Source organism: Narcine bancroftii, chromosome 5, assembly GCF_036971445.1.
Source record: "Narcine bancroftii isolate sNarBan1 chromosome 5, sNarBan1.hap1, whole genome shotgun sequence".
Classification (NCBI taxonomy): Eukaryota; Metazoa; Chordata; class Chondrichthyes; order Torpediniformes; family Narcinidae; genus Narcine; species Narcine bancroftii.
This window is the reverse complement of record NC_091473.1, coordinates 220,374,121-220,399,604: the sequence shown is the minus strand read 5'-3', so window position 1 is coordinate 220,399,604 and position 25,484 is coordinate 220,374,121. Positions and strand designations below refer to the sequence as shown.

Genomic DNA, 25,484 nt, shown 5'->3' with positions numbered 1-25,484 from the left:
GATCACCAGCCCCCCCCACATCTCCATCGGGCACACAAAACTCAAAACGGTCAACCAGTTTACCTATCTCGGCTGCACCATTTCATCAGATGCAAGGATCGACAATGAGATAGACAACAGACTCGCCAAGGCAAATAGCGCCTTTGGAAGACTACACAAAAGAGTCTGGAAAAACAACCAACTGAAAAACCTCACAAAGATAAGCGTATACAGAGCCGTTGTCATACCCACACTCCTGTTCGGCTCCGAATCATTCGTCCTCTACCGGCACCACCTACGGCTCCTAGAACGCTTCCACCAGCGTTGTCTCCGCTCCATCCTCAACATCCATTGGAGCGCTTACATCCCTAACGTCGAAGTACTCGAGATGGCAGAGGTCGACAGCATCGAGTCCACGCTGCTGAAGATCCAGCTGCGCTGGATGGGTCACGTCTCCAGAATGGAGGACCATCGCCTTCCCAAGATCGTGTTATATGGCGAGCTCTCCACTGGCCACCGTGACAGAGGTGCACCAAAGAAAAGGTACAAGGACTGCCTAAAGAAATCTCTTGGTGCCTGCCACATTGACCACCGCCAGTGGGCTGATATCGCCTCAAACCGTGCATCTTGGCGCCTCACAGTTTGGCGGGCAGCAACCTCCTTTGAAGAAGACCGCAGAGCCTACCTCACTGACAAAAGGCAAAGGAGGAAAAACCCAACACCCAACCCCAACCAACCAATTTTCCCCTGCAACCGCTGCAATCGTGTCTGCCTGTCCCGCATCGGACTTGTCAGCCACAAACGAGCCTGCAGCTGACGTGGACTTTTTACCCCCTCCATAAATCTTCGTCCGCGAAGCCAAGCCAAAGAAGAAAAGAAGATATTACACCTCAAAAGTTAAATAAATGGGACCCAACAGTATCTGACAGATGTTTTCGCTGTAAAAAGGAAATGGGAACAACAATTCATGCAATATGGACATGTGAGAAAGTGAAAAAATTTTGGGAAGATCTAAACCAGATATTAAATAAAATCACAAAAAGCAATATACCAAAAAAACCCAGAGATCTTCCTCCTAAGTAACATAAAAAACAAAGAATTTGGACTTGATTTGGATGGTGCACAAAAAAAGATTTGTTAGGATAGCCCTAGCTGTAGCAAAAAAATGTATTATGTCAGCCTGGAAATTAGAAGATAACTTGAGAATAGAACAATGGTATATAGAAATGAATAAATGTATTCCATTAGAAAAAATAACATATAATTTAAGAAATAATATTACAATATTTGAACAAATATGGGAGCCATACATGAAACACAATAGAGAAAACCTACCGGGGACATCTACCACCTAAAATGACAGAAGGAGAAGGGAATGAAAAGAATTGACTCAGTGGAATTTCTTGTTTATTTTTATTGAGTGACAACATTGTTTGACGGGTTTAATGTATCTTAGATTCTGAACTTTAAATGAATGGGAGGGTAGGTAGGGAGGGTGGGATGAGAATGGGGGGAGAAAACGACACTGTATATATTTGAAAAGGAAAATGTATGTATCTTGATCAATGTGGTTTATAGTGTAAAAAGTTAAAAATTTAAAAAAAAGAATCTGAGATACATAGATGAAATGGACAACCTGCGGTTTTTTTCCCAGGGCAGGAATAGGGGACAACTCCACCAAATGAAAGGAGAAAAGTTTAGGGACGGCATCATGGGTGCATTTATTTTTAATTTTTACACCATGTTGTGGGTGCCCGGAAATCCTTGCTAGACAGGGGTGGTGGTGGAGGCTGAAACGTTAGGGGCATTTAAGAGACTCTTAGACAGAAATATAAATGAAAGAAAAATAGTGAGTTACAAGGTATGAAAGCTTTAGTTTGTAGGAATATATAGGTGAGGAACTTGTTGTAGACTTCCACAGTGCTGATCAACACCGCAATGATCAGGATTGTCTTCCGTGACGGCATTCTCCTGTTAGGGGTGGGATGGTGGGGAAAATGCAAGACTCGCTCACATTCGATTAGTTGACTTGTATGAACACATGAGATGGTACATTCATTCAGTATCGCGACCCTTCGCATGTCCCCAGGCCCATGCGGTATCATCTCCCCTATTTTAGGTGGACATTGTGGCTACTGCACCTACACATTTTCTCATTTCTTGGAGTGCTGAACCTCAACCTCTGACTTCCCAAAGTCAGAGGGCGCCAGTTGTCATGAGAGTGGGAAACCCCCCCCCCCCCAACTTCCCCGGCCAATTGCAATCAAATTCATATGGTCAACTGCTTTCTGCAACACACTGAGCCACCCCTATAGTGCATTGGTGAGGGCTGTGTGCATATTTCCCTTTTAGCAGGCCATTAATTGTCTCATTCAGACTGGATGCCTGTGGGTGATAGGGAATATGCAGTAGCCACAAGATGCCAGTCTCTGCCACCCAGTTCTGTATTTTGGCCCGAGTGAAGTTTGAGTCCTGGTCAGATTGTACCTTCCACAGTACTGATGCTGTAATCCTTTAATGGTGCTATCCTGGTTGGCCCACTGATGTGGCAGCACCACCAGGACACACGAATAGGTATAGACCATTGTGAGGGGAGGAGCAGCCGCAGTGTGATGGTCTCTGCAGCTAAGTAGCACGCAAGCAACTGCCGCTCAAACAGGGCATAGTGAGAGGAAGCTTCAGGGAGGAACTTTGTCCAGAATCTGTGTGGGACTCTGTGATCTTGCATCATCTGCCAGAGGTTCCACTCGGCAATTGCTTTCGTGGTAGAGACCTGCAATTCAAAGGACACCCCAGTCTGGCATGGGGCCAGCGGCAGTGCTTGTTTACCAGCTTGTTTTACCATTTCAAAGGCTGTTTTTTGCTTGGGTCCCCATTGGAATGTTGTTTTCTCTCTCGAAACACCGTAGGGTGGAAAAGCAGCATAGTTAGATGGGGAATGTGCTGGAGTCAGAAACAAAAAAAAGCCCACATGCTGCTGGGTTTCGACCTTATTTGTGGCCACTGAAGCATTGACGATCTTATTTTTTGCAGCCGCAGGAATTTCTCTCTGGTTGGAATCTCACTAGATGCCTCGGAAGAGGATTATTTAACTGGGGCGCTGCATTTTTTCAATGTTAACGGCCTTTGCTCGTGCATACAAGGAAGAAATTAGTATGTCAAGGGCATTCTAAGGTAAACACAAATTGACCCTAGGAATTGGAAATGAAGGAAGTTGGAAAAAAAGCACTGGTCAAATTGATAAAGGCATAGCAATGCTTGATCTCCCGTCTCCCATTGTCCTCCACCAGGATGACCACATCAGCGACTGACAGTGAGGGGAGTGGCAACCTTGTTTACCTGCCTGTAATCAATGGTCATGTGCCACGTGCAATTCTTCTTGCGTACGGGCCAGATCGGGCTGTTGAATAGGGAGGCAGCAAGTCGGATGACTCTCTCCTGCAATAATCCATCAATTGTTTGTGATTTTTTGGTGCCCCCAGACACCCAGTATTGTCTGGTGCTGACTACCTTGGAGAGGGGGTGGGAGATGATTATGCACTCCCATTTGGCTGCTCCAACTACTATGGTCATGCAGGCAACCCCAAAAGTGAATCTCCTCCTGTTGGTACACAAGGACTGCCCCTTGAGCACATTCATTCCAAGATACACTCAACGGCCTGACAGGTCGGTGTGGTTCAATGCCTATGGATAGGCAGAGGGTGAGGTCTTTGGTGGGAACAGTGGACCCTCCTACCCTCTACAGAGACCTACTGTCCTCTCCAAACTGCAGGATTATTGGGGATAATACTGTGTTCAGCCCCAACATCTACTCAGGCCATCCAACAATAGTGTGTTCCTGTTGGCCCAATGTACGGCCGGGAAACATGGCCTTGGGTTGCCTGGACAGGACAGAATCGCTGAGTAAATCTTCAGGGCCTCTATTCTGTGGGGGGGGTGGGGGTGGAGGTTGGCCACCCTGCAGGCGATGTTTCCTCTTGCTAGATATGGGCAATTTCCTTGCACAGCAGGGTTGTTAGCTTTCCCCGAAGGGAGTCGGGGCCACTGTGGGTGGAGTAGGAGCTAAGGGGGGATTGCGCTGAGCCATGGGTGGGGACTTCTAAACTCCTCCCTTCAATGCTCCTTCCAGAGAGCATACATAGCAGAGATGTGAATCCGATTAATGCGAGCGCGTTCCACACTGGCACACACCAATACCTTGTAAAATTCTTTGCGAGTAAACTGGGGGTGTCACTTTACCAACCCTTGCCTCGGTCTTGCGGAATTTACCGGGTGCCTCCCACTCCATGTATTCAAGCCTTTCTAGAAGTCTGATGACTTTCCAGACAGTCTTTCCAGTTGCCGGTCCCATGAGGGCCAGGACCACTGCTTTTAGATCAGGGTATGCTGTGGTAACTGTGGTAAGAGTACTCTGCTGAGGCATCATGTCACCCTTGTGTTCTCGGGGAAATGGCGATCACGGACTCCCCCAATGATCCCGGTAATTAATGTCCATTCTTTGATGACCATTATCCCTTCACTAATAGTGTTCTACTGTGGCCATTGTTTAGATTCCATTCTAGGAGAGTGGCGTATTGGGCTCGCCATATGGCCCACCCTATCCCATATGGAGGTGCCACCACTGACCCCTTCAGACAGTGCCTGCAGGTTATTATTGGTGATTGGATAGGCCAGTGGATCTCAACCTTTTTCTTTCCACTCACGTACCACTTAAAGTATTTCCTATGTCATAGGTGATATGTGAATAGGAAGGGATTGCTTATGGTGGTACATGAGTGGAAAGACAAGGATTGAGAACCACTGAGATAAGCTATCCAGGGTGCTCGCTTCCTGGTAAGAGAGACCACATTGGGAGCATCCTCATCCCAGAGTCAGAGCAGCCACACAGCCAGGTGTTTGCCCGGCCACTAGTGATATTAATCCTCTAGCCCAGTTATCTCTTTAGCTGAATTGTCATGTCTCCTTGGTCTCACAGCAGCCACAGATATGTCCCCATGAGGTCCCCGGAATCTCTGATGCTTCCCCATTCTGTAGCATTGGCGGAGTGCCATTGTGGTAGGTTTGGGACTGTGTGGTCACCAGCTTTGCCTGCAGGTGTATATGTGCCAGTCTCCTCTCTCTCACCACAGTCCATCTATATGTCCCCATCCCTGACCACGTGTCAAACCCGTCCCCTCACTGGCCCAGATCTTAACTGGATCAAGCTGTCAGTTGGACTGGCAAACTGTGTGCATCTGTTGCATTTTAATCACTTTCATCTCAAGATCTGTGGCTCAGGCTTGGGAAGCCCACGTTGACTCCTGCAGTGCAGAACAGCATTACTAGAGTGTCTCTGTCTCTTTTTTGGGGGGGGCGCTCTCTTGATCTTTCTATGGTCTCACATTGGTGTCTCAGGAGAGAAGCTAGCCAAAGGTCACCCATCTGTCTCCCCGTAGTCTTTGGGAACCCTGACTTCTTGAGGAGGGATACTACATGGTGTCCCATTTTCTCACCATATGGCTCCAGGTGTTTGGATCGGTCTACTGATTTGCCATGATCCACCAGCATGTTAGCCAAGCTCCCAAGCCCTGCACCATAGTTGGTCCACCTGGGGATCCTCTCACTGCCTTCACTGGCTTTCCTTCCCCAATTCCAAAATATCTCCTCTGTATCCGTGTTCAGTCATGACTCCAAGAACCCTGCTTAAGGCATCAAATATTATGAGAAAAACAACTTTGACAAGTCCCTTTATTGATCTTTATTGAGACACATAGGTAAATTGCAACATGGATAAAACACACACGCCCACTCAAATACAATCGCAGTGGATAGAACAACTATCTGATACTTGCAACCACTCATGGAGAAATAGATTTGCAATCAAGGAATAAAATACAATACCCGTCATCCTTTGACATAGTCCAGGCATGGCTCTGAACTAAACTAGTCTAGGATCAGTAATTTCTATGTATCCAATATAACAGATCCCAAACCTTTGCCCGCACACACCTTACCAATGACTCTCCAGCATCCCCCATGGTTCGCAACATGGAGTAGAACTGGGGTTCGTCCCGAGGCAGATGGACCACATGTGTTGGGCATTATAGTGCAATCAACTGGAGAGTCTGGTCCAGGTGTGGGTTAGGTGATTGCAGGGGCCATTGGACAGGAGTGTACTAATCTGTGGGCAGGCCCTGACCTTGATTGGCAGGTGGGATGACTTCTGACTAGATACCCACCATTAGTCTCACATAGCATGCATGATCCTCCATATTACACAACCCTCTTGAATCCATGCTACATCTGCCTGATGAAAACATTTCTATTCAGGTGATGTGCTATTTCTTCTTTAATGACAACTTCAAGCATTTTCCTGAACACCGACATTAAGCAAACGGAACTATAGTTGCCTTTCTTGTACATTTTTGTAATATTAGAATAACATTTGGTGCTTTCCCATCTGCCATGTCCTGTCCAGAGAATTTTTGTAAATTAGCACTATTATTTCTGCTATAACTTCTGTCATTTCTTTTATTACCCTTGGATGCATTCCATCAGCACCAAGGGACTTATCTACCATCAGGCCTTAGTTTGTTCGGCAATAAAGTCTTTAGTGATATCAACTGCATTGAAGTCCTCATCTCCCATGACATTCATAACATCACTCTTTGACAAATTAGACGTGTCCTCCACTTTAAGACTGTCCTGAAGTAACCATTTTGGCATTTCCCATTATTTATTGCCCCTTCTTGTCTTCCAAGGGACTTACATTCATTTTAGCCACATTTTTTCCACTTTATATAATTATAAAAACTTTTAGCATCTGGTTGTCTATTTTGGCTAGTTTATTTTCATAATATATCGTCCTCCTCTTTATTGCTTTCTCCTTGTGACTGCATGGGTTTTCTCTAGGTGCTGCTGTTTCTTCCCATATCCCAAATTGTCTGGGTTAGCGGATGAGAGGAGCAAATGTGTCAGGAAATCTCAGCCAGCTGTAGGATAACAGGGACAGAACAGTTGCTGATTTCAACTTCCCTCATTGATTGTGATTCTCATAGTCTAAAGGATTTTTTTTTTCAAACAATATGTCAATAGAGACAAAATGGCATTGGACCGCCTCTTGAGAAACATGGCAGGACAAGTTACTGAGGTGTCTGTAGAGGAGTACTCTCGGTCCAGTGATCATCACTCTTAGTTTTAAAATATTCATGGGAAAAGACAGAACTGTTCCACATGTGAAAGTTCTCACTTTTATTAAGGCTAATTTTGATGTCCTGAGGAGACAGGAGCTTGCAAAGATTGATTGGGATAGGCTACTTTCAACCAAAAGGGGAACTTTGCACATGGTGGGAGATTTAAGAGACTGGGAAAGTTCAGAGAAAGCATATTCCTATGAGAATGGAGAGTAAGAATGAGGTACGCTGGATGACCAGAAATATTTAGGCTCTGTTAAAGTAAAAGGAGATGCGTATCTGTTAGGGAAGGTTGAAATCAAACAAGTCTATTTTGCAGAAGAAGATAGCGGAACTCACAAGAGGGAAATATGGAGGGGGTATAATGTGCCTTTGGCATTAAGGGTCATGGAGAATCCCAACTTTAAGAGAGCAAGCATGTCTTTTTCATCTTAACATCTATCTAATTCTCATTTGATTATTGCATTTACGATAGGTAATCATCATCTGCTAATAGGAGCATCATGGCCCAAGATCCAAGAACTGCAGTGAATGCAGGCAAGTTCACATTTTAATTAAATTATTTATTATCTCATGGACAGGGTTATAGTGAAACCTTAGCTTTGCATGCCGTACAGCGGCTCACAGAAAAGTACCATGCTGTGATGCCATTTCCGATGAACAAAAAATGTTCAGAGAACACGACAATAAAATTAATCATGTCAATGGTACAAAATAACTTAAATGTTTCAGTTAAGTCAAATTTGAAATTTAAATGAAAAATAACAGCAGCTTCCTGATGTAAATGTGGCATGGCCATCAGTCCAGTCATGGTCCAGTACTGTCCTGACTCCCTCTCTCCTTGTCTTTTGGCCTTTTTCTCAGCCGCCTATACCACCATACTCACTTCTCTCCTTGTCAGCAACTAATGCTGCTTACCCCTCAGTACAATCAGAGTGTTCCAATGGATGGTTGAGGATGAGTATCTGGATATGGATTTTGGTGAGCACTGTAGAGTCATGGAGAGAATCCAAGGAAAGCATCTGGTCTGGATGGAGTACTCAGCCAAGTATTAAAAATCTGTGCTGACCAACTTGCCAATGTATTCACAGATATCTTCAACATCTCACTCTGGCAAGGCATGATACTCGCCTGTTTCAATGTGCAAAAGGAGAGTGTGATAACCTGCCTAAATGACTATCGACCAATGGGTCTCACATCAACAGTGATAAAGTGTTTTGAAAACCTGGTGTTGAAGCATATCAGCTCTTGTCTGAGTGACAACATGGATCCGATCCAATTCACCTATCGTAGCAACAGGTCTATGATGGATGCCATTTCATTGGCTTTATATAAAGACCTGGAACACCTGGACAGCAAAGGAGCATACATCAGGATTCTCTTTATCGACTAATTTGAATTTAACACCATCATCCCCTCAAAAGTGATCAGCAAAATGCAATACTGGGACTTAACACCCCCTGTGCAATTGGATCCTGGATTTCTTCACTTCCAGGCTACAATCAGTGAGAATTGGTAAGAACTTCTCCTCTACAATCTCTATCAGTGCCGGAGCACCTCAGGGTTGTGTTCTTAACCCCCTACTCAATTCACTCTATACCTCCAACTGTGTGGCTCAGTACAACAGCAACACCATCTGCAAGTTTGCTGACAACACAACGGTAGTGCGTTGTATAAAAGGGGTGATGAGTCACCATATAGAAGAGAGATTGAAAATTTGGTTGAATGGTGCACCAACGACAAGTTACCAAAACCAAGGAGCTGATTGTTGACTTCAGGAAGGGAAACCCAGAGGTATTCAATCCAGTGATTGGGTAATCAGAGAAGGAGAGCAAATTGAAGTTCATGAGAGTCACTTATTTCAGACGATCTTTCCTGGACCTGACACACAAATGGCTTTGTTAAGAACGCACATTAGCCCCTCTACTTCCTTAGAAGTTTGCAGAGGTTTGGTATGATATTGAAAAACCTAGCAAATTTCAACAGATATATAGTGGAAAGTGTGCTGACCAGCTGGCTGCATCATGGTCTGGTATGGCGACACCAAATACCCCCGAGAGAAAAGCCCTCCAAAAGGTAGTGGACACAGCCAGTACATCACAGGCAAAACCCTCCTCATCTTCAGGGAATGCTGCCGTTTGAGAATGGCCGCGATCTTCAAGGATCTACACCACCCAGTTCATGCTCTATTCTGGCTGCTGCCATCAGGTAAGAAGTATAGGTGACACAAGGCTCGCACCACCAAGTTCAGGTACAGCTGTTACCCCTCCACCATCAAACTCCTCAACAACAAACTCAACCAGGAACTCGTTTAAGGATTCTGACATTAGCACTTTGTTGTTATTTTTCTCTCTGTATTGCTGTTGGTTCACATTTCTTTGTTTGTTCACTGAGTACATTGAGTTAGTTCTTTTTTGCATTGCCAACAAATGGTTACTCTGCCTCACCCACAGGAAAAAGAATCTCAGGATTAAATGTGATGTCATGAATGTACTCTGACAGTAAATCTGAATCCGTATTCATGAAGTTGTACTCATAACGTCATACTCACAGAATGTGAACCCAGGGAGTTCATGCCCTTGTAATTGTAGCCAGTGGAGAGCAAGCCCAAAGAATGCGAGCTATTGAAGTCGTAGCCGAGGGAGTGTGATTAAATGCATCCAGAGCCCCTGGAGTGCGTCCCTCCCCACCCCTGGAGTGCGTCCCTCCCCACCCCTAGAGTGCGTCCCTCCCCACCCCTAGAGTGCGTCCCTCCCCACCCCTAGAGTGCGTCCCTCCCCACCCCTAGAGTGTAACCCTTCCCACCCTTGGAGTACGAGCTAATGCAGTCATAGCCCAGGGAATGTGAGTCCAGTGTGTGTGAGCCTCTCCGGTCATAGCCCGTGGAGCGAGAGCCCTTGGAGTGTGAGCTAATGCTGTTGTATCCCGTCGAGTTCGAGCCTACGGAGTTTGAGCCCGCGGAGTACGAGCTAATGCAATTATAACACGGAGTATGGGCCCACGGAGTGTGAGCCCATGGGGTCTTTGCCAATGCAGTTGTACCCCATGGAGAGCGAACCCTTGGAGTCGCAACCCTTGGAGTGTGAGTCCAGAGAGTACAAGCCGAGGGAGAGCAAGTTACATAGCCAATGAGATGAAACATCGGCACCTGGACAAAAGTTCCCCCTTTTGGTGCCTTTTCAATTTTTCTCCTACCCTTAAAACAGTCCTCTCTAGTTTTAGACTCTCTACCAAGAGAAAAATATTCTTCCTCATCCCACTGACCCATACCATGACCATTCCCCTTCAATCCATGCATCTGTCTAAATTCTTCTAAATTGAGCCTGCATTCACTACTTCAGCTGGCAGCTCATTCGACACTCCCACCACACTGTGTGAAGAATTTCCCCTTAATGTTCCCTCTAAAACAGTGCTTTTCAAACTCTCCCCCTAAACTCACATTCCACCTTAAGTAATCCCTATGCCATAAGTGCTCTGTGATTAGTAAGGAATTGCTTAAAGTGGTATGTGAGAGGGGGAATAAAGGTTGAGAATCACCGCTTGAGAAAAATTGTCATGGGCCCATTTCCTTTGGAGTTATGAAACCATGCACATAACTGGTCAATTAAGTATGATTAAAATAGTGGGTTTTGAAACTTTCCACTCGCATACCACCTTAAGTAATCCCTTACTGATCACAGGAATTTCTGAAGATGGAATGTGATCTTAGGGGGAAGTTTGAAAACCACTGCTCCTAACCATTTCCTTTTCACCCTTAACCCATGTCCTCTGGGTTGTACCCTCAGTGGAAAAAGCCGACCTATATTTACTACGTCTGGAACCCTGATCATTTTAAATACCTCTGTAAAATCTCTCTTCATTCTTCTATGCTCCAGGGAATAAAGTCCTAACCTGTTTACCTTTCCCTGTACCTCAGTTCCTGATCCATGCCCTCTTTCAATCTTATTGATATATTTCCTGTAGTTCGGTGACCAAAACTGCACACAATACTCCAAATTTGGCCTCATCAATGTCTTGTACAATTTTATCATAAGATCCCAACTCATATGCTCAAGACTTTGATTTATGAAGGCCAATATGCCAAAAGATCTCTTTACCACCCTATCTACTTGTGATGCTACTTTCAGGGAATTATGATCTGTATTCCAGGATCCCTTTGTTCCACTGTACACCTCAGTACACTACCATTCACTGTGTATGTCCTTTCTTGCTTTGTCCTTCCAAACACGTCATATCTGTCTGCATTAAATTCCATCTGTCATTTTTCACCCCATTCTTCCAGCTGGTCCAGAGCCCTCTGCAAGTTTTGAAAGCCTTTGCATCATCTGCAAACTTACCACATTGTCAACTATATCAATGATCTGGATGATAAACAACAATGGTCCCAGCACCAATCCCTGAGGCACTCCACTTGTCATAGCCTTCAGTGTGAGAAGCAATCATCCATTATTCTCCTGTGTAGCCAATGTCAAAACCAATTCACTACCATCCCATGAATACCAGCATCTGAACCTTTCTGACTAATCTCCCATGTGGGACCTTGTTAAAGGCCTAACTAAAGTCAACATCCACAACCTTTCTTTCATCAACTTTCCCGTAAACCTCAACACTCCATCAGATTGGATAAACACTACCTACCACACACGAAGCCATGATGACTATCCTTAAACAGTCCTTGGCTGTCCAAATACTTGTCTACACAATCCCTAAGAACATCTTCCAATAACTTGCATACTACAGGTGCTTAATCTTTTATCCAAAATTCTTGGGACCAGACACTTTTTGGAATTTGGAGTTTTTCAGATAATAGAATAATCTGAATAATCAGTGGTACTTTTAAGTATTTGCACTGCTGGACGTCAGGGGCGGTTGTGGCGGCGCTGGGCATTGGGGGCACTGGACGTTGGCAGTGGTTGCGACGGAGCTGGACGTTGGAGGCAGTTGTGAAAATGTTCGGTTTTCAGAGGTTTTCGGTTTACAGAATTTCAGATGAGAGAATTCGTACCTGTTCTGACATCAGGCTCACAGGTCTTTAGTTTCCAGGGTTACTTCTGGAGCCTTTTTTTTAAACAATGGAACATGAGCTACCCTTCAATCCTCCAGCACCTCATCCATGGCTAAGGACACTAACTTTTTCTGCCAGATCCGCAATTTCTACACTAGCCTCCCTCAAGGTCCAAGGAAATATATTGTCAGGCCCTGGGAATTTATTTACCCTTAATAGCTTTAAGACTACAAGCACCTCTTCCTCTCTAATCTCTATTGGTTTCATGGCCTCACTGCTTGATTTCCTTATTTCCCACAACTCCGTACCACAGTAAATACCTCTTCCATCTCTTCTGTTTCCATACTTAGCCGACCACTCTGATTTTCGAGGGGATTAATTTTGTCCCTTACTATCCTTTTGCTCTTAATACCTGTAGAAATCCTTAGGCTTTTCTTTACATTATCTGACAAAGGAACTTCGTGTTTTCTTTTGGCCTTCCAGATTTCTTTCTTTAGTTTTTTTTTTCTTGTATTTTTTATACTCCTCGAGTACCTCATTTGCTCTGTGTTGCCTATACCTGCTATACACCTCTTTCTTCTTCCGAACTATATCCCCAATATCCCTCGAAAACCAAGTTTACTGTGCCTTTAATCTTAACAGGAACATGCAAACTCTGCTCTCAAAATGTCATCTTTGAAGGTCTTCCTCCAACCAAGCACATCCTTTCTCGAAAACAACTCATCCCAATCTGCACATTATGGATCCTATCTCATTTCAAAAAAGCTTCCCTTTCTCTAATTTAGAATCTCAACCTGAGGCCTAGACCTAACCTTCTCCAAAATGATCACTGGACCCAAAATATTTCCCTACACATACTTCTGTCACCTGTCTCATTCCCTAATGGGAGATCTAGTATTGCACTCAATGATTCATAGTGTACTATGATTGTATATATCTTTGGAGATAAAGAAAGATCAAGATCAAGGCATGTATATTGACTATGATGTTGAACAAGAAAGTTTACATAGCATGGGATCAGGTGCAGTTTACAGACATTCTAGAGAAACCCAACAGTTATGCAGCACCATAGAAATTAAAGGGTATACAATGTTTTGGGCCTAGATTATTCATCAGGTATGAGCAAAAGCAGCCAGCTGCCTGAATAAATAGGTGCAGGAGAAGAGGCAGGGGGAATAACAGAGCAGGAGCAGAGGGGTAATCATTTTGTTCAAGAGTGTGTGAAAGGATCTAACATATCTGGAATAGAAAGGGTAGGAGCATTTTGCAGGCTCGGATCTATGTAGGAGACAGGATGAAAGACAGCGCAAGCCCATTATGAGGTGATGAACAGTTTTTTTTTCTGCTTCTAAATCAAAACATTAAATTGGTGGTGAAGGGAGACAGAAAAGCATCTGGCCATATTACTTGGCTTCATTAATGAACTCAAGAACCTTGAGGGATGTCATAGGAAATTAGCGCTGTCTGTTTCTATTTTCAAATCTGGTTTTAATACAGGTACACAATCCTTTATCCAGGTTTCTAAAATCCGGAAAGCTCCAAAATCCGGCAAGTGGGGAGAGAGACGGCAGCGTAAGTTGGGCAGGAGGTGTGGGGGGGGGGGGGGACTGGCAGCGTGAGTCGTGGGGGGGGAAACGGCAGTGCGACTAGAAGGGGTGGGGGTGGATACGGCAGTACAATTTGGTGGGCTAAAATCTGGCTTTCCGAAATCCGGAAAAATCCGAAATTCGGAACACATTGTTCCCCCAAGGGTTCCGGAGAAAGGATTGCGTACCTGTATTTGCAATATCTATATGGGTCAAATAAAACCTGTGTACCGAAGGAGGATCAACTCGTGTCATTTTTTAATGTTAAACGTGCTATTCATCTAATTGAATCCATGCTGCCTCATTCGTTTCCCCTGCAATTTTTTCTCCTATCCACATCAAATCTCCTTTTGAAATAATTGAACATTTCTTCTTCATTCACCTTCATAACCACAGTTCCACCTCAATTCCACTTCTCCAACTGCATTTTGCATACTATTGTATGTCTGTCTGCCTATTATTTCACCCCAATCAAAACTCCACTCAATCTCTTTTCCTTCAAGGCGCATTTTCCAATTTTCTTCCAATCTAAACCTGTAACCAAACTTCCTCTCACTGGACCCACAGCATCAATGAAAATTAGTTTTTGGTTTGTTGTGGCATGGTTTGTGAACTGTAATTTCAAGTCAAATAAATAAACATAAGGGATGGCATGAAAAGCTAAACAAGAAAGGATTAGTTGCAGAAGGCATGAATTTGACATGCAATTTAATTTGTTGAGACATGCAATGATGAAATGCCAAATGATTTTTCAGAAGACATTTGATGTAATTTATAAGAGGCTTCAGCAGTTTGGTAAATGCAAACCCTGGAATAATGATTGTTAATGTTTCACTTTTTTCCCTTAGATCTGACCTTTAAGTTCACTAAACTTTTGGAAAATTGCAAAGAACATCATCTGTTCAAATTAACGCAATTCTACCGGGACCGATTAGAAAAGGCAATTGAGGAAGAGGTGAAATCAATCAGCTCTGTGTTGAAAGAGAAGCAGCATTTCAGTGAAAAAGACCACTTGGTGAGTGGCACAAAAATCTAATGAATTTCATTTCTCCCATATTCACAAAACTGAAAGTGCATTAACTATGAGAACACAAAGGTTTGTTGAAGGGAAACAGAGCAAAGATAAAGTGATAAATTTGAAAACTATTCTCAGATGTTTCTGTACAGCAAATAGGTATGATTTGACTTCCTGCAACGACAAAATTGCACCTCCTTTCTTGGCTAAATTTAAGGAATTTGGAGGTGACAATGATCTGCAAAGAAAATGAGAAGCATTTTGAGCAAAAATATAAGACTCCTTCCTATTCATTCAAGATTCCTTTATTGTTATGTAATTGACTTTAGTGTGCTGTCAGGCAGACTGATTCACGACCAGCCAAAATTGGCGGGCACCTCTTCGTCAGAGAAAGAGAAGCAAAAGAGGCTTTTCCCACCCCCCCGAAACTGAGTGTCTGTGAATTGTCCCCATGCATCCTCCATAGCCCCATAAACTTCAGTCTGAACCACCAGCAACCCGAGCTCCAGATCCAAACCTCCAACATGACTAGGAAATTTTCAGCGCTCTCAGCACCCTCTCACATCCCAGTTCCAATACCTGGTACCCCTTCAACCAGCCATGAGCAATTCGCAGCCTTCTGTGAATCCTTTGACCACAGCTTCCACCAGTCCGCAGCCTCCATGGGTTCCTCACCTTGAGTCAGCAACAGCCCCGCCACCTGTGTGTCCTCAGCTGCAGAGAGAGCCCCCTCACTGGTCCGGCGCCATGGTCACCGTGCCATGGGTCATCTCCTCTGCTTCTCAAGTGGGGTGTTCTTCCACTTTCTGGTGCCCTATGCAGTCCTCTGCTTACCTGGAGTATGGAACCTGTCGTGACAGCTGCCGATCATAGGTGTGCGCCATCTTGCGTCTAGACCCCGCGATGGCAGGATTTTAAATAATATCACCATTGGTTCCTTTAACAGGCTGTTTAAAACCTGTATAGAGTTGACGGCAGTCAGACTGGGCAGTTCAACCCTGCGGCGATTCTCTGCAGAGCCGCACCAGCAGCAATGCTGCCGTTACATCATTGCCTTTATAGTACCTCCGCCAGCAAAGACATTTCAAATGGCGTTTCATAGAGATATAGCACAGAAAAGTCATCCATCGACCAACTAGTTACATTAATCTGACATAAATCCCATATTTTCCTCCCATGCTCAGCAATATTCTTTTCTCGCCCTCCCAAAGTCTACTGCTCACCTTTGTGAGGGGCAATTTAGAGCAGCAAATCAGTCATCCAATCTGCATATTCTCGGGATACCCAGACAAACCACATACAGACTCATGGAGAACCTGCAAATGTCAGACAGCTGGTCCCTGGCTCTATGAGGCAGCTCTACTTACTGAGCCACTGCAGGTGGCCTAAAGAGGGACATTTATCCAAAAGCCACACAGAATTAAAAAGCTTCATCACATGGGAGCTTCTTGAGATAGAAGCAACTGCCTATCTTGGCACTTTTATTTGGAAAAATGGATTACAACTTCAATTACGCATGTGCAGTTAAATCAATGCATCACCAAACTTTTACAAGCTGCTTCTCTGCAACTAATATGACACCACAATGGTGTTTGTTTGAAATTTGTCATTAAATCCTAACTGCATTTATTTTAATTTTTATACTGAAGAAGGATGAAAAAAAATCATTGATTAGTTTAAAAGTGATTAAATAAAGCAGTTAATGTCACTTTTTAACGTCTGAGGAGTCTCATTCCCTCACCCCACAACTACTTCTCCCAAGCTACATGCACTATTTCTGAATTGCTCTAAGTTTAAGTTTATTGTCCCTTTATACCAAGGGAAGTGCAGTGTGAGCAGAGTAATTACACATCCCAGACTAGTACAGCAAGAAATCACAATGTGGGGCAGTAGAGTGACAGGTATCAGTTGTTACAGAGCAAAGGTTAATTAATTTCATTGTTTTGGAGGTCGTTCAAGAGTCTAATAACAGCAGGAAAGAAACTCTCCTTCAACTTTTTGGTGTGTGATATCACACTTGTGAATCTCCCTTCCAATAGAAGGTGGAGAGTATATGATGGATGCAATGAGACTTGGTATGTTCATTGCTTCTCTGAAGCAGCAGAAAGAATAGATGAAGTCATTGAAGGGGCAGGAGTTGTATGTTGGACTGAATTGAGTTCACAACCTTCTACGGATTCCTGTGATCTTTGGCAAAGCATTTCTTGTTCAATGTGGTGATGCACCCTGATAGAATAAATTCAATGGTGCAAATGTAGAAATTTGAGGAAGGCAGGTGACTTGCCAAATTTTCTCAGGCTTTTCAAGAATTAGAGGTGCTGGTGCATCAATATTTGTGGACCAGCATAGTTCACTGGAGATATTTACTCCTGGGTGCTCAGTGTCTTTCAATGCAGACTGGAGAGTGATCTGCACCATCTTCTGGAAGTTTTTTACTTCCTAGCTCCAAGTCACTAGTCTCTCTATCACCCTTATATATTCCAACTTATTATTGTTAGAGATCTCCAATTAGCTGTTCATAAATTTATCAGACTAGCATTTTGGCACTGCATCACAAATACAGCTTATGTCTGATCCTAATCAGACCACCTGCGGTTGAAGCACTTGTATATGCCCTCCTTTAATACTTTGTTTATGCCCATCATAAACTTATAATTGATGTCATGCTATCCAAACATCAATCAAATCACCATCTTTCCATTATTGCAACACCTAGATCCAACTCCCATCTCTCTCGATCTCTGTAAACCTAGTTTCCCACTTTCATTTTGGAGAGTGTAGTACATCTTGGTTATACATTTAAGTGTATTCCCCTGCCAAATCATTCATTCAACTGCACTAATTTCAATTCATTCCACTTCACTAATTACAATTCATTCCACTTCACTAATTTCAAGTGGGGCCTTTCTCTTAGGAACGACCTTAGCTGGAGAAAACAAAAGAAAGTCCCATTAGCTGCTCCATATTTATTTCGTAATTGTTCAAAAGACATGAGAGATCCCACCACATAACAATCATCAATATATCTTAATCCTTTTATCATACAATGAATTCAATATTTTGTTACCCAGATTCATAGGTAGTAATAGTTTTACTCAAGGGTGTTCTTAATGAGACACCTGCTTTTTTTTCCCCAGTATACTCATTTATTTTGTGCCATATTCTAATCCTATGTATTATTTTAGGGTTATCTGTCTTTTATGTTAATAAATAAAATCCTTCGCTGTTTCTTATTGAATTCAATCCCATTTGGATCCAAGAAAGGGGACTGTCTTTTGTAAAAAGGAATGAAAGAAAATCTTTCTTGTGCTGATAAATAGTATTTCTTAAAGTCCAGATGTCCTTCCACATTGTTAACTTTTCCAATGAAATTCTCGGCACTTTGTTATTCCATAGGAATTGTCTTATGTAATTATTCAATAATTTAACTAATTTTTTTGGTCGGGCACTCGGCAACAATTGAAAAGATGCTGTAATCTTGGCAGAATACCATTTATTCTTCCCACTAATCAACAGGTCTTTTCATTTCTGTAAATTTTTCTCTTTTTCTAAGAGTATAATTAAATTTATATAAGTTCCATAAATTATTATCTGTCATTATTCCTAAATATTTGATTCCATCTATCTTCAATGTAATCCTATTTATTTCTTTTTGATTATATATTTTAGATAACTCCTCTTTAACTGCCAAGATAAAACTTTTGCACCCATTCTCCTAATTCATAATATTTTTGGTTTTTAAATATAGTTTTTTTCCATTCTATGTTTTATAATGTGTCATATTTCAATTTTTATTCTCTAATAATCTATATTTTTCTTGTAACCCTGTTCTCTGAGAATCTTTTTCCAATTTTGTATGTCTTTCTCTAGACCATCCAGCTTCTTTCTTAAGATTTTTTTTGTATAACAAATAATTTGTCCTCTTAGGCTTTAAGCCTATCCAATATTAAAAAGCAATTATCAGTAGAAAGGAGATTAGAGTTACAAAATGGTTCTATCTGTCTCTTAATAAACTTACAAAAGTCCTTACTCTTCAACAGTGTGGTATTGAGACGCCATCTAAACACACTCTACTTTTTAACTGCGCAGACATTAAAAACAAATCAATCCTTGTATGTGAATCATGTATCCTTGAGTAGAACAAATAGTCTCTTTCTAAGGGATTAAGCTGCCTCTATATATGAATCAAATTTAAATCCTTCATAAACGATCGTGTCATTTTTGCATCTTTTGCCCTTGTCACTGTTCTGGCCGATTTATCCAATATTGGATCTAGACAGAAATTGAAGTCTCCTCCAACCAGTATATTTTGTCTTCCATCTGCTGTTTTTAAAAAGATATTCTTCATAAAGGCTTCATCATCATAATTTGGTGCATTAGATGTCCGTAAATGTCCATGATTCTGCATAAATTTTACAATATGTCATACAAATCTTCTGGCTTGGTCAGTCAGTGTATCTTCTATTATTATTGGTATTTATTTTTAATTAGGAATGCTACTTTTTTTGCTTTTGAGCCAAATGTAGACGATGTTACTTGTCCCACCCATCCTTTTTTTAATTTAGCATGTTCCAATTTAATAAGAGGTGTTTCTTATAGAAAGACTATATCTGTCTTTAATTTTATATGTATGCCGAAATCCACCTCCTTTTCACTATTCCATTTATCCTATTAACATTAAGACTAATACATTTTAACATTCTATCCATATTGATTTTTTAAACAAATATTGTTGAACAATAAAAGTCTTTTTGATTGTTTAAATAATAGTGATCTTTCCCCTTTAAAAAAAACATAGTGTCCCTGCCCTGACTGTGACGTAAACAGGAAACCCCGAAAGCCATGAAAAAAGCCCAAGGAATCTCTCAAGGATGAAGAACTCCATCTTTTATATATACTCCTCTCTGGGCACCATTCTCCCCCTTGGACCAAGTCTTCACTTTGCTACTACTTTTCCCAATTTTCTGAACTCTCTGTAAACATTTCAATAAAATTTTCTTTTCAACAATAAATACAAAATGTTTTTTTTTAATATAACTTTTACTTAGTCCCATTGTAAACATTCTTCACGGTCTTCTTTGGCAACCTTAGTCTTTTCATAAACCTCGCAGGAAGTCTTCCACCTCTTTCTTAGTCTTGAAAAATTATAGATTACCTTCTGCTGCTTTGCCCCTCAGAGTCACAGTGTATATCATCGAATATTTCTAGTTTTTGAAATGCAATTGCCTTTTTACATCATCAAATTACTTCTTTTGCTTAATCAAACTAGGACTAAAATCTTGGAAGAATAGCACTTTTTCATGGTCAATCTCCAGCATGCCATTATTTTACTTAGAGTATTCATATGCTGCTCCCAGAATTGTTTCCCATTCCCAGTAAATCAAAAGTCTTACCAGGACCGGTTGTGGTCACTGATCACCAGCTCTTCTGGGACCGAAGGTCGGGTGAGCCCTTTCAATATGCAATTTTTCTCTGAATTTGTCTTCTCTCAGCACTTGTGGGATCCATGTTTTGAAGAAGTTCACCAGATCTCTTCCCTTGATTCCTTCTTTCAGTCCAATAATTTAAACATTATTTTGTCTGCTAAAATTCTCCATATGGTCAATCTTGTCCAGCAGACCTTGTCTGTCCAACACCCATTGCTTTGCATCTTTCTCCAAAGCTTTTAGTTTATCCTGTGTTTTTACCAAGTCTTCTTTTGCTTGGTTCATTCTTTCCATTAAGTCTTCATCGATTTCTTTAATTTCAGTCATCCTTTCAGTCGTGTCTCTCATTACATTTTCGACGCCAGCAAATCGATTGCTCAAGTTTTCCATTTTCTCCAGGATAATATTTGATTATTGTCTTGACTCCCCAGCTCTACCAGGGTCCGTCGGGCCCAAGGTCGCTCTTGCGCCACTCCTTTTTTGGCTTTTGCTCCATGTTCCTGGCTGAGTAGAAGCTTCTTCCATTTTTGTTCTTGGCTGCCTTGGTTTCTTAATACTTATTTTGTCCATTTTTTTTAGAGAAAAAAATCTTAATTTTAAGATGTTGTCTTTTTGATATTCTTCACTGAGAGGTCGATCAAATGGCCACAGACCCACTACTGTCATTATTAAACATGGAGTAAAACATGAAAACCTACAGACGCTGTGATTGTAGTAAAAATAAAGAAATGCTATAGGATCTCAGTGGTTTTCGCAGCACCCACAGGAGGTAAAGATATATAACTGACATTTCGGGCCTGTGCCCTTTTTATCTTGATGAAGGGCTGAAGTGCAAAATGTTATATATCTTTACCTCCTCTGGACATTGCATGACCAGCTGAGTTCCTCCAGCATTTCTGTATTTTTTTTCTACTTCTACAGGTTTACTATGGTTCATTTTCCCTTCAGTAACCTGCCACCAAAATTACTTTGCCTGGAGTCATGCTGTGTTTTTTTAAAATTTAAACACAACAAATTAACAGGCAATTTCGTCCCACTAGTACATGTCTCCCAATTTCCACACAATTAACCTACTCCCCTGCCACTCCCATCCCCCCACCCCCAGTACATTTCAAACAGTTGGAGGAAACCTGGGCCTCCAGGGTAAACTACTCAGATACAGGGAGAAAGTATAAACTCCTGACAGCACAGGATTCAAAAACGGGTCTCGATCACTAGCGCTGTAAAAGTCTTGCGCTAATCACGATACAACCATGCTGTCCAATTTATACACACATGTATTATTTAATGTGCAAGTGAAATTATTGTCAAAAGTATTTCCTTTTTCTCAGTGGTAGCTATCAAATTACAATCCCATTATAACAAATGCTATTTGTTCCTTTGTTAGTATTTCTCTTCCCCACTCCTCCTCACTGTATTTGTTATACTGATTCTTGCTGTTACCTTTATATTTAGGATGATCAGTTTTTTTAAAATTCTCTCCTTCAAGTTTGCTCCATCCTAGTAGCATTTTCACTGAGACATGTTGGATGTATTTTTGTTTTCACACTGTGAACCGTATCAACCAAAATATGTACAAACATTTCTCATTAAATATACACAGTGTCATTTTCTCCCTTTTTTCCCCTTTCCTTCCCTCCCCACTTCCCACCTCCTCCAAAACCCATAAATATTCAACATATACAATAAAACCATTAAACAATATCTTCACACAAAGGAAAGTAAACAAGAAAAATGCATGATCAATTTGTTACATACTGAATCTAGTCGTTTTGTCTTCTTATCATTTTAGGGGATGGAGGTCCGAGGCAAGCTCTCTCTGTTATGTTCCATGTATGGTTCCCAAATTTGTTCAAACAATGTGACTTTATTTTTTAAATTATAGGTTATTTTTTCCAATGGAATACATTTATTAATTTTATGTACCATTGCTGTATTCTCCGGCTCTCTTCCATTTTCCAAGTTGACATTATATTTTTTTTTGCTATTGCTAAGGCTATCATAATGAATCTTTATTGCGATTTATCCAATTTGAGGCCTAATTCTTTACTTCTTATGTTACTTAAAAGAAAGATCTCTGGATTTTTTGGTGTGTTATTTTTTGTGATTTTATTTAATATCTGATTTAATTCTTCCCAAAACGTATTCACTTTCGTAAATGCCCAAATTGCATGTACTGTTGTTCCCATTTCCTTCTTACAGTGAAAACATCTATCTGATAATGTTGAATCCCATTCTTTTCATTTTTGAGGAGTGATATTGTGTAACCAATTATACTGTATCATGCATAACCTTGTGTTTATTGTATTCTTCATAGTTCCAGAACATAACATTTCCCATACTTCATTTTTTATCTTTATGTTTAAATCCTTTTCCCACTTCTGTTAAGGTTTATAGTTTATTTCTTCATTTTCCATTACTTGCAGCTTAATGTACATGTTCGTTATCTTTGGCTTGGCTTCGCGGACGAAGATTTATGGAGGGGGTAAAAAGTCCACGTCAGCTGCAGGCTCGTTTGTGGCTGACAAGTCCGATGCGGGACAGGCAGACACGATTGCAGCGGTTGCAAGGGAAAATTGGTTGGTTGGGGTTGGGTGTTGGGTTTTTCCTCCTTTGCCTTTTGTCAGTGAGGTGGGCTCTGCGGTCTTCTTCAAAGGAGGTTGCTGCCCGCCAAACTGTGAGGCGCCAAGATGCACGGTTTGAGGCGTTATCAGCCCACTGGCGGTGGTCAATGTGGCAGGCACCAAGAGATTTCTTTAGGCAGTCCTTGTACCTTTTCTTTGGTGCACCTCTGTCACGGTGGCCAGTGGAGAGCTCGCCATATAATACGATCTTGGGAAGGCGATGGTCCTCCATTCTGGAGACGTGACCCATCCAGCGCAGCTGGATCTTCAGCAGCGTGGACTCGATTATAAATCTTTTAATTATCATTGTGTCTGTAATCACATATTCAAAACTGCTTCCTTCAGGTAATCTCAATCTGTTTCCCAATGTATCCTTTATATAAGCTTTAAGTTGATGATATGCAAACATTGTACCATGAGTTATTCCATATTTGTACTTCAACTGTTCAAATGTTAATAAATTATTTCCCAAAGAACAATTTTTTATTCTTTTGATTCCTTTTCTCTCCTATTCTCTAAAGGAAAGGTTATCTATTGTAAAAGGTTTTAGTGGATTTTGCATCAATAATAATTTTGGTATTTGGTATTCATTTTTTTTTCCTTTCTAAATGGATCTTCCATGTATTAAGTAAATGATGCAATACTGGTGAGCTATTATATTGCACCAGCTTCTCATCCCACTTATAAAGTATATGTTCCAGTACCTTCTCCCCTATTTTATCTAGTTCTATCTTAGTTCAGTCTGGTTTTTTCCTTGTCTAATTAAAAAATGATAAATACATTAATTGTGCTGCTCTATAATAATTTCTAAAGTTTGCTAACTGCAAACCACCTTGGTTGTACCTCTCTGTTAATTTATCTAACGCTACCCTCGGTTTCCTCCCTTTCCACAAGAATTTCCTTATTATTCTCTTTAGTTCGTTTTTTAAAAATTCTGTTAATGGAATTGGTAACATTTGAAATAAGTATTATATCCTTGGGAACATGTTCATTTTAATGCAGTTTACCCTCCCTATCAACATTAGCGGTATTCTTTCCAATGTTCTAAGTCTTACTGCAATAATAATTTAATTTGTTCAAGTGGCTTAAGTTATTATATCGGATTGCTTGTGCTTGCCATTTAAATGGTGATTCTTTTTTAAATTCTGTATAGTCTGCGTTACTCATTGGCATCACTTCACTTTTCATTGATCTTGTACCCCGATATTTCACCATACTCCTTCAATTTCTTATGTAATTCTTTTATTGATATCTCTGGTTCTGTTAGGTATACTATGACGTCATCTGCAAATAAGATGATTTTATACTCCTTCTCCTTTACTTTTATCCCTTTTAGTTTATTTTCTATTATTATCAGTGCTGTCAAATGTTCTATTGCTAAGGCGAACAATGAGGGGGATAATGAACATCCCTGTCTAGTTGACCTACTTAATTTAAATTGATTTGATACATATCCATTTACTGTTATCTTTGCCAATGGTCCATTATACAATGCTTTAATCCAATTTATATATTTTTCTGGTAGATTGAACTTCTGTAATACTTTAAATAAATAATTCCACTCTACTCTGTCAAAGGCTTTTTCTGCATCTAAAGCAATAGCCACTGTTGGCTTCTTATTTCCTTGAACTGCATGAATTGGATTAATAAGTTTACAGACATTATCCGCTGTTCATCTTTTCTTAATAAATCCACTTTGATCTTGTTTTACTATTTTTGGTACACAATCAGCCAATCTGTTTGCTAATAATTTCAATATCATCTTATAATCTGAGTTAAGTAGAGATATTGGTCTATATGAAGCTGGTGTTAATGGATCCTTCCCCGTCTTTGGTATTACTTTAATTATTGCTATCTTACATGTATCTGGCAAGTTTTGTGTTTCTTATACCTGGTTCATTACTTCCAGGAGAGGAGGAATTAATAACTCTTTAAATGTTTTATAAAATTCTATTGGGAATCCATCCTCTCCTGGAGGTTTTTTAATATATCCTGTACTTCCTTAATTTCAAATCGTTTTATCAGTTTGTTTTGTTCCTATTCTTTCAATTTTGGCAGTTCAATTTTTGCTAAAATCATTCTATTTTATCATCTTTCCCCTCATTCTCAGTTTGGCATAGTTGTTCATAAAATTCCTTAAAGTTTTCATTAATCTCTGTTGGGTTTTATGAAATTTGTTTGTCCTTTTTCCTTGATGCCAATACAGTTCTTTTAGCTTGTTCTATTATAAGTTGCCAGGCTAATATTTTATGTGTTTTTTTCTCCCAGTTCATAATACTTTTCCTTTGTTTTCATTGTGTTCTTCTTCACCTTTTACGTTTGTAATGTTTCAGATTTTATTCTTTTGTCCGCCAATTCTCTCTTTTTCATCATATCATCCCTTTTTACTAATTTCCTTTCTATACTTACTATCTCCCTTTCCAACTGCTCTATTTTCCAATTGTAATCCTTTTTCATCTTGGTTACATAACTTATTATCTGCCCTCTAATGAAGGCTTTCATTGCGTCCCATAATATAAATTTGTCTTTCACTGATTCTGTGTTTATTTCAAAATATGTTTTAATTTGTCATTCAATAAACTCTCTAAATTCCTGCCTTTTAAGTAGCATGGAGTTTAACCTCCATCTATATGTTCTTGGTGGGATGTCCTTCAGTTCTATTGCTAATGAATGATCT

General features: G+C 40.9%; 1 protein-coding gene across 6 annotated transcripts in view; it reads left to right on the top strand.

Annotated features, from left to right (window-relative positions):
• Positions 1-25,484, top strand: part of LOC138764893 (NACHT, LRR and PYD domains-containing protein 3-like) — a 56,706-nt gene that overhangs the window by 16,161 nt on the left and 15,061 nt on the right. For 4 of the 6 annotated variants that reach the window (XM_069941319.1, XM_069941316.1, XM_069941318.1 and 1 more), the window contains exons 2-3: positions 7,627-7,688; positions 14,591-14,757. In XM_069941319.1, coding sequence (XP_069797420.1) covers positions 7,655-7,688; positions 14,591-14,757 — 201 coding nt within the window. In that variant the 5' untranslated portion in view covers positions 7,627-7,654. Of the gene's footprint in view, positions 1-3,012; positions 3,154-7,626; positions 7,689-14,590; positions 14,758-25,484 lie in introns of those variants that run through there. The other 2 variants (XM_069941317.1, XM_069941321.1) reach the window with 2 other exon arrangements.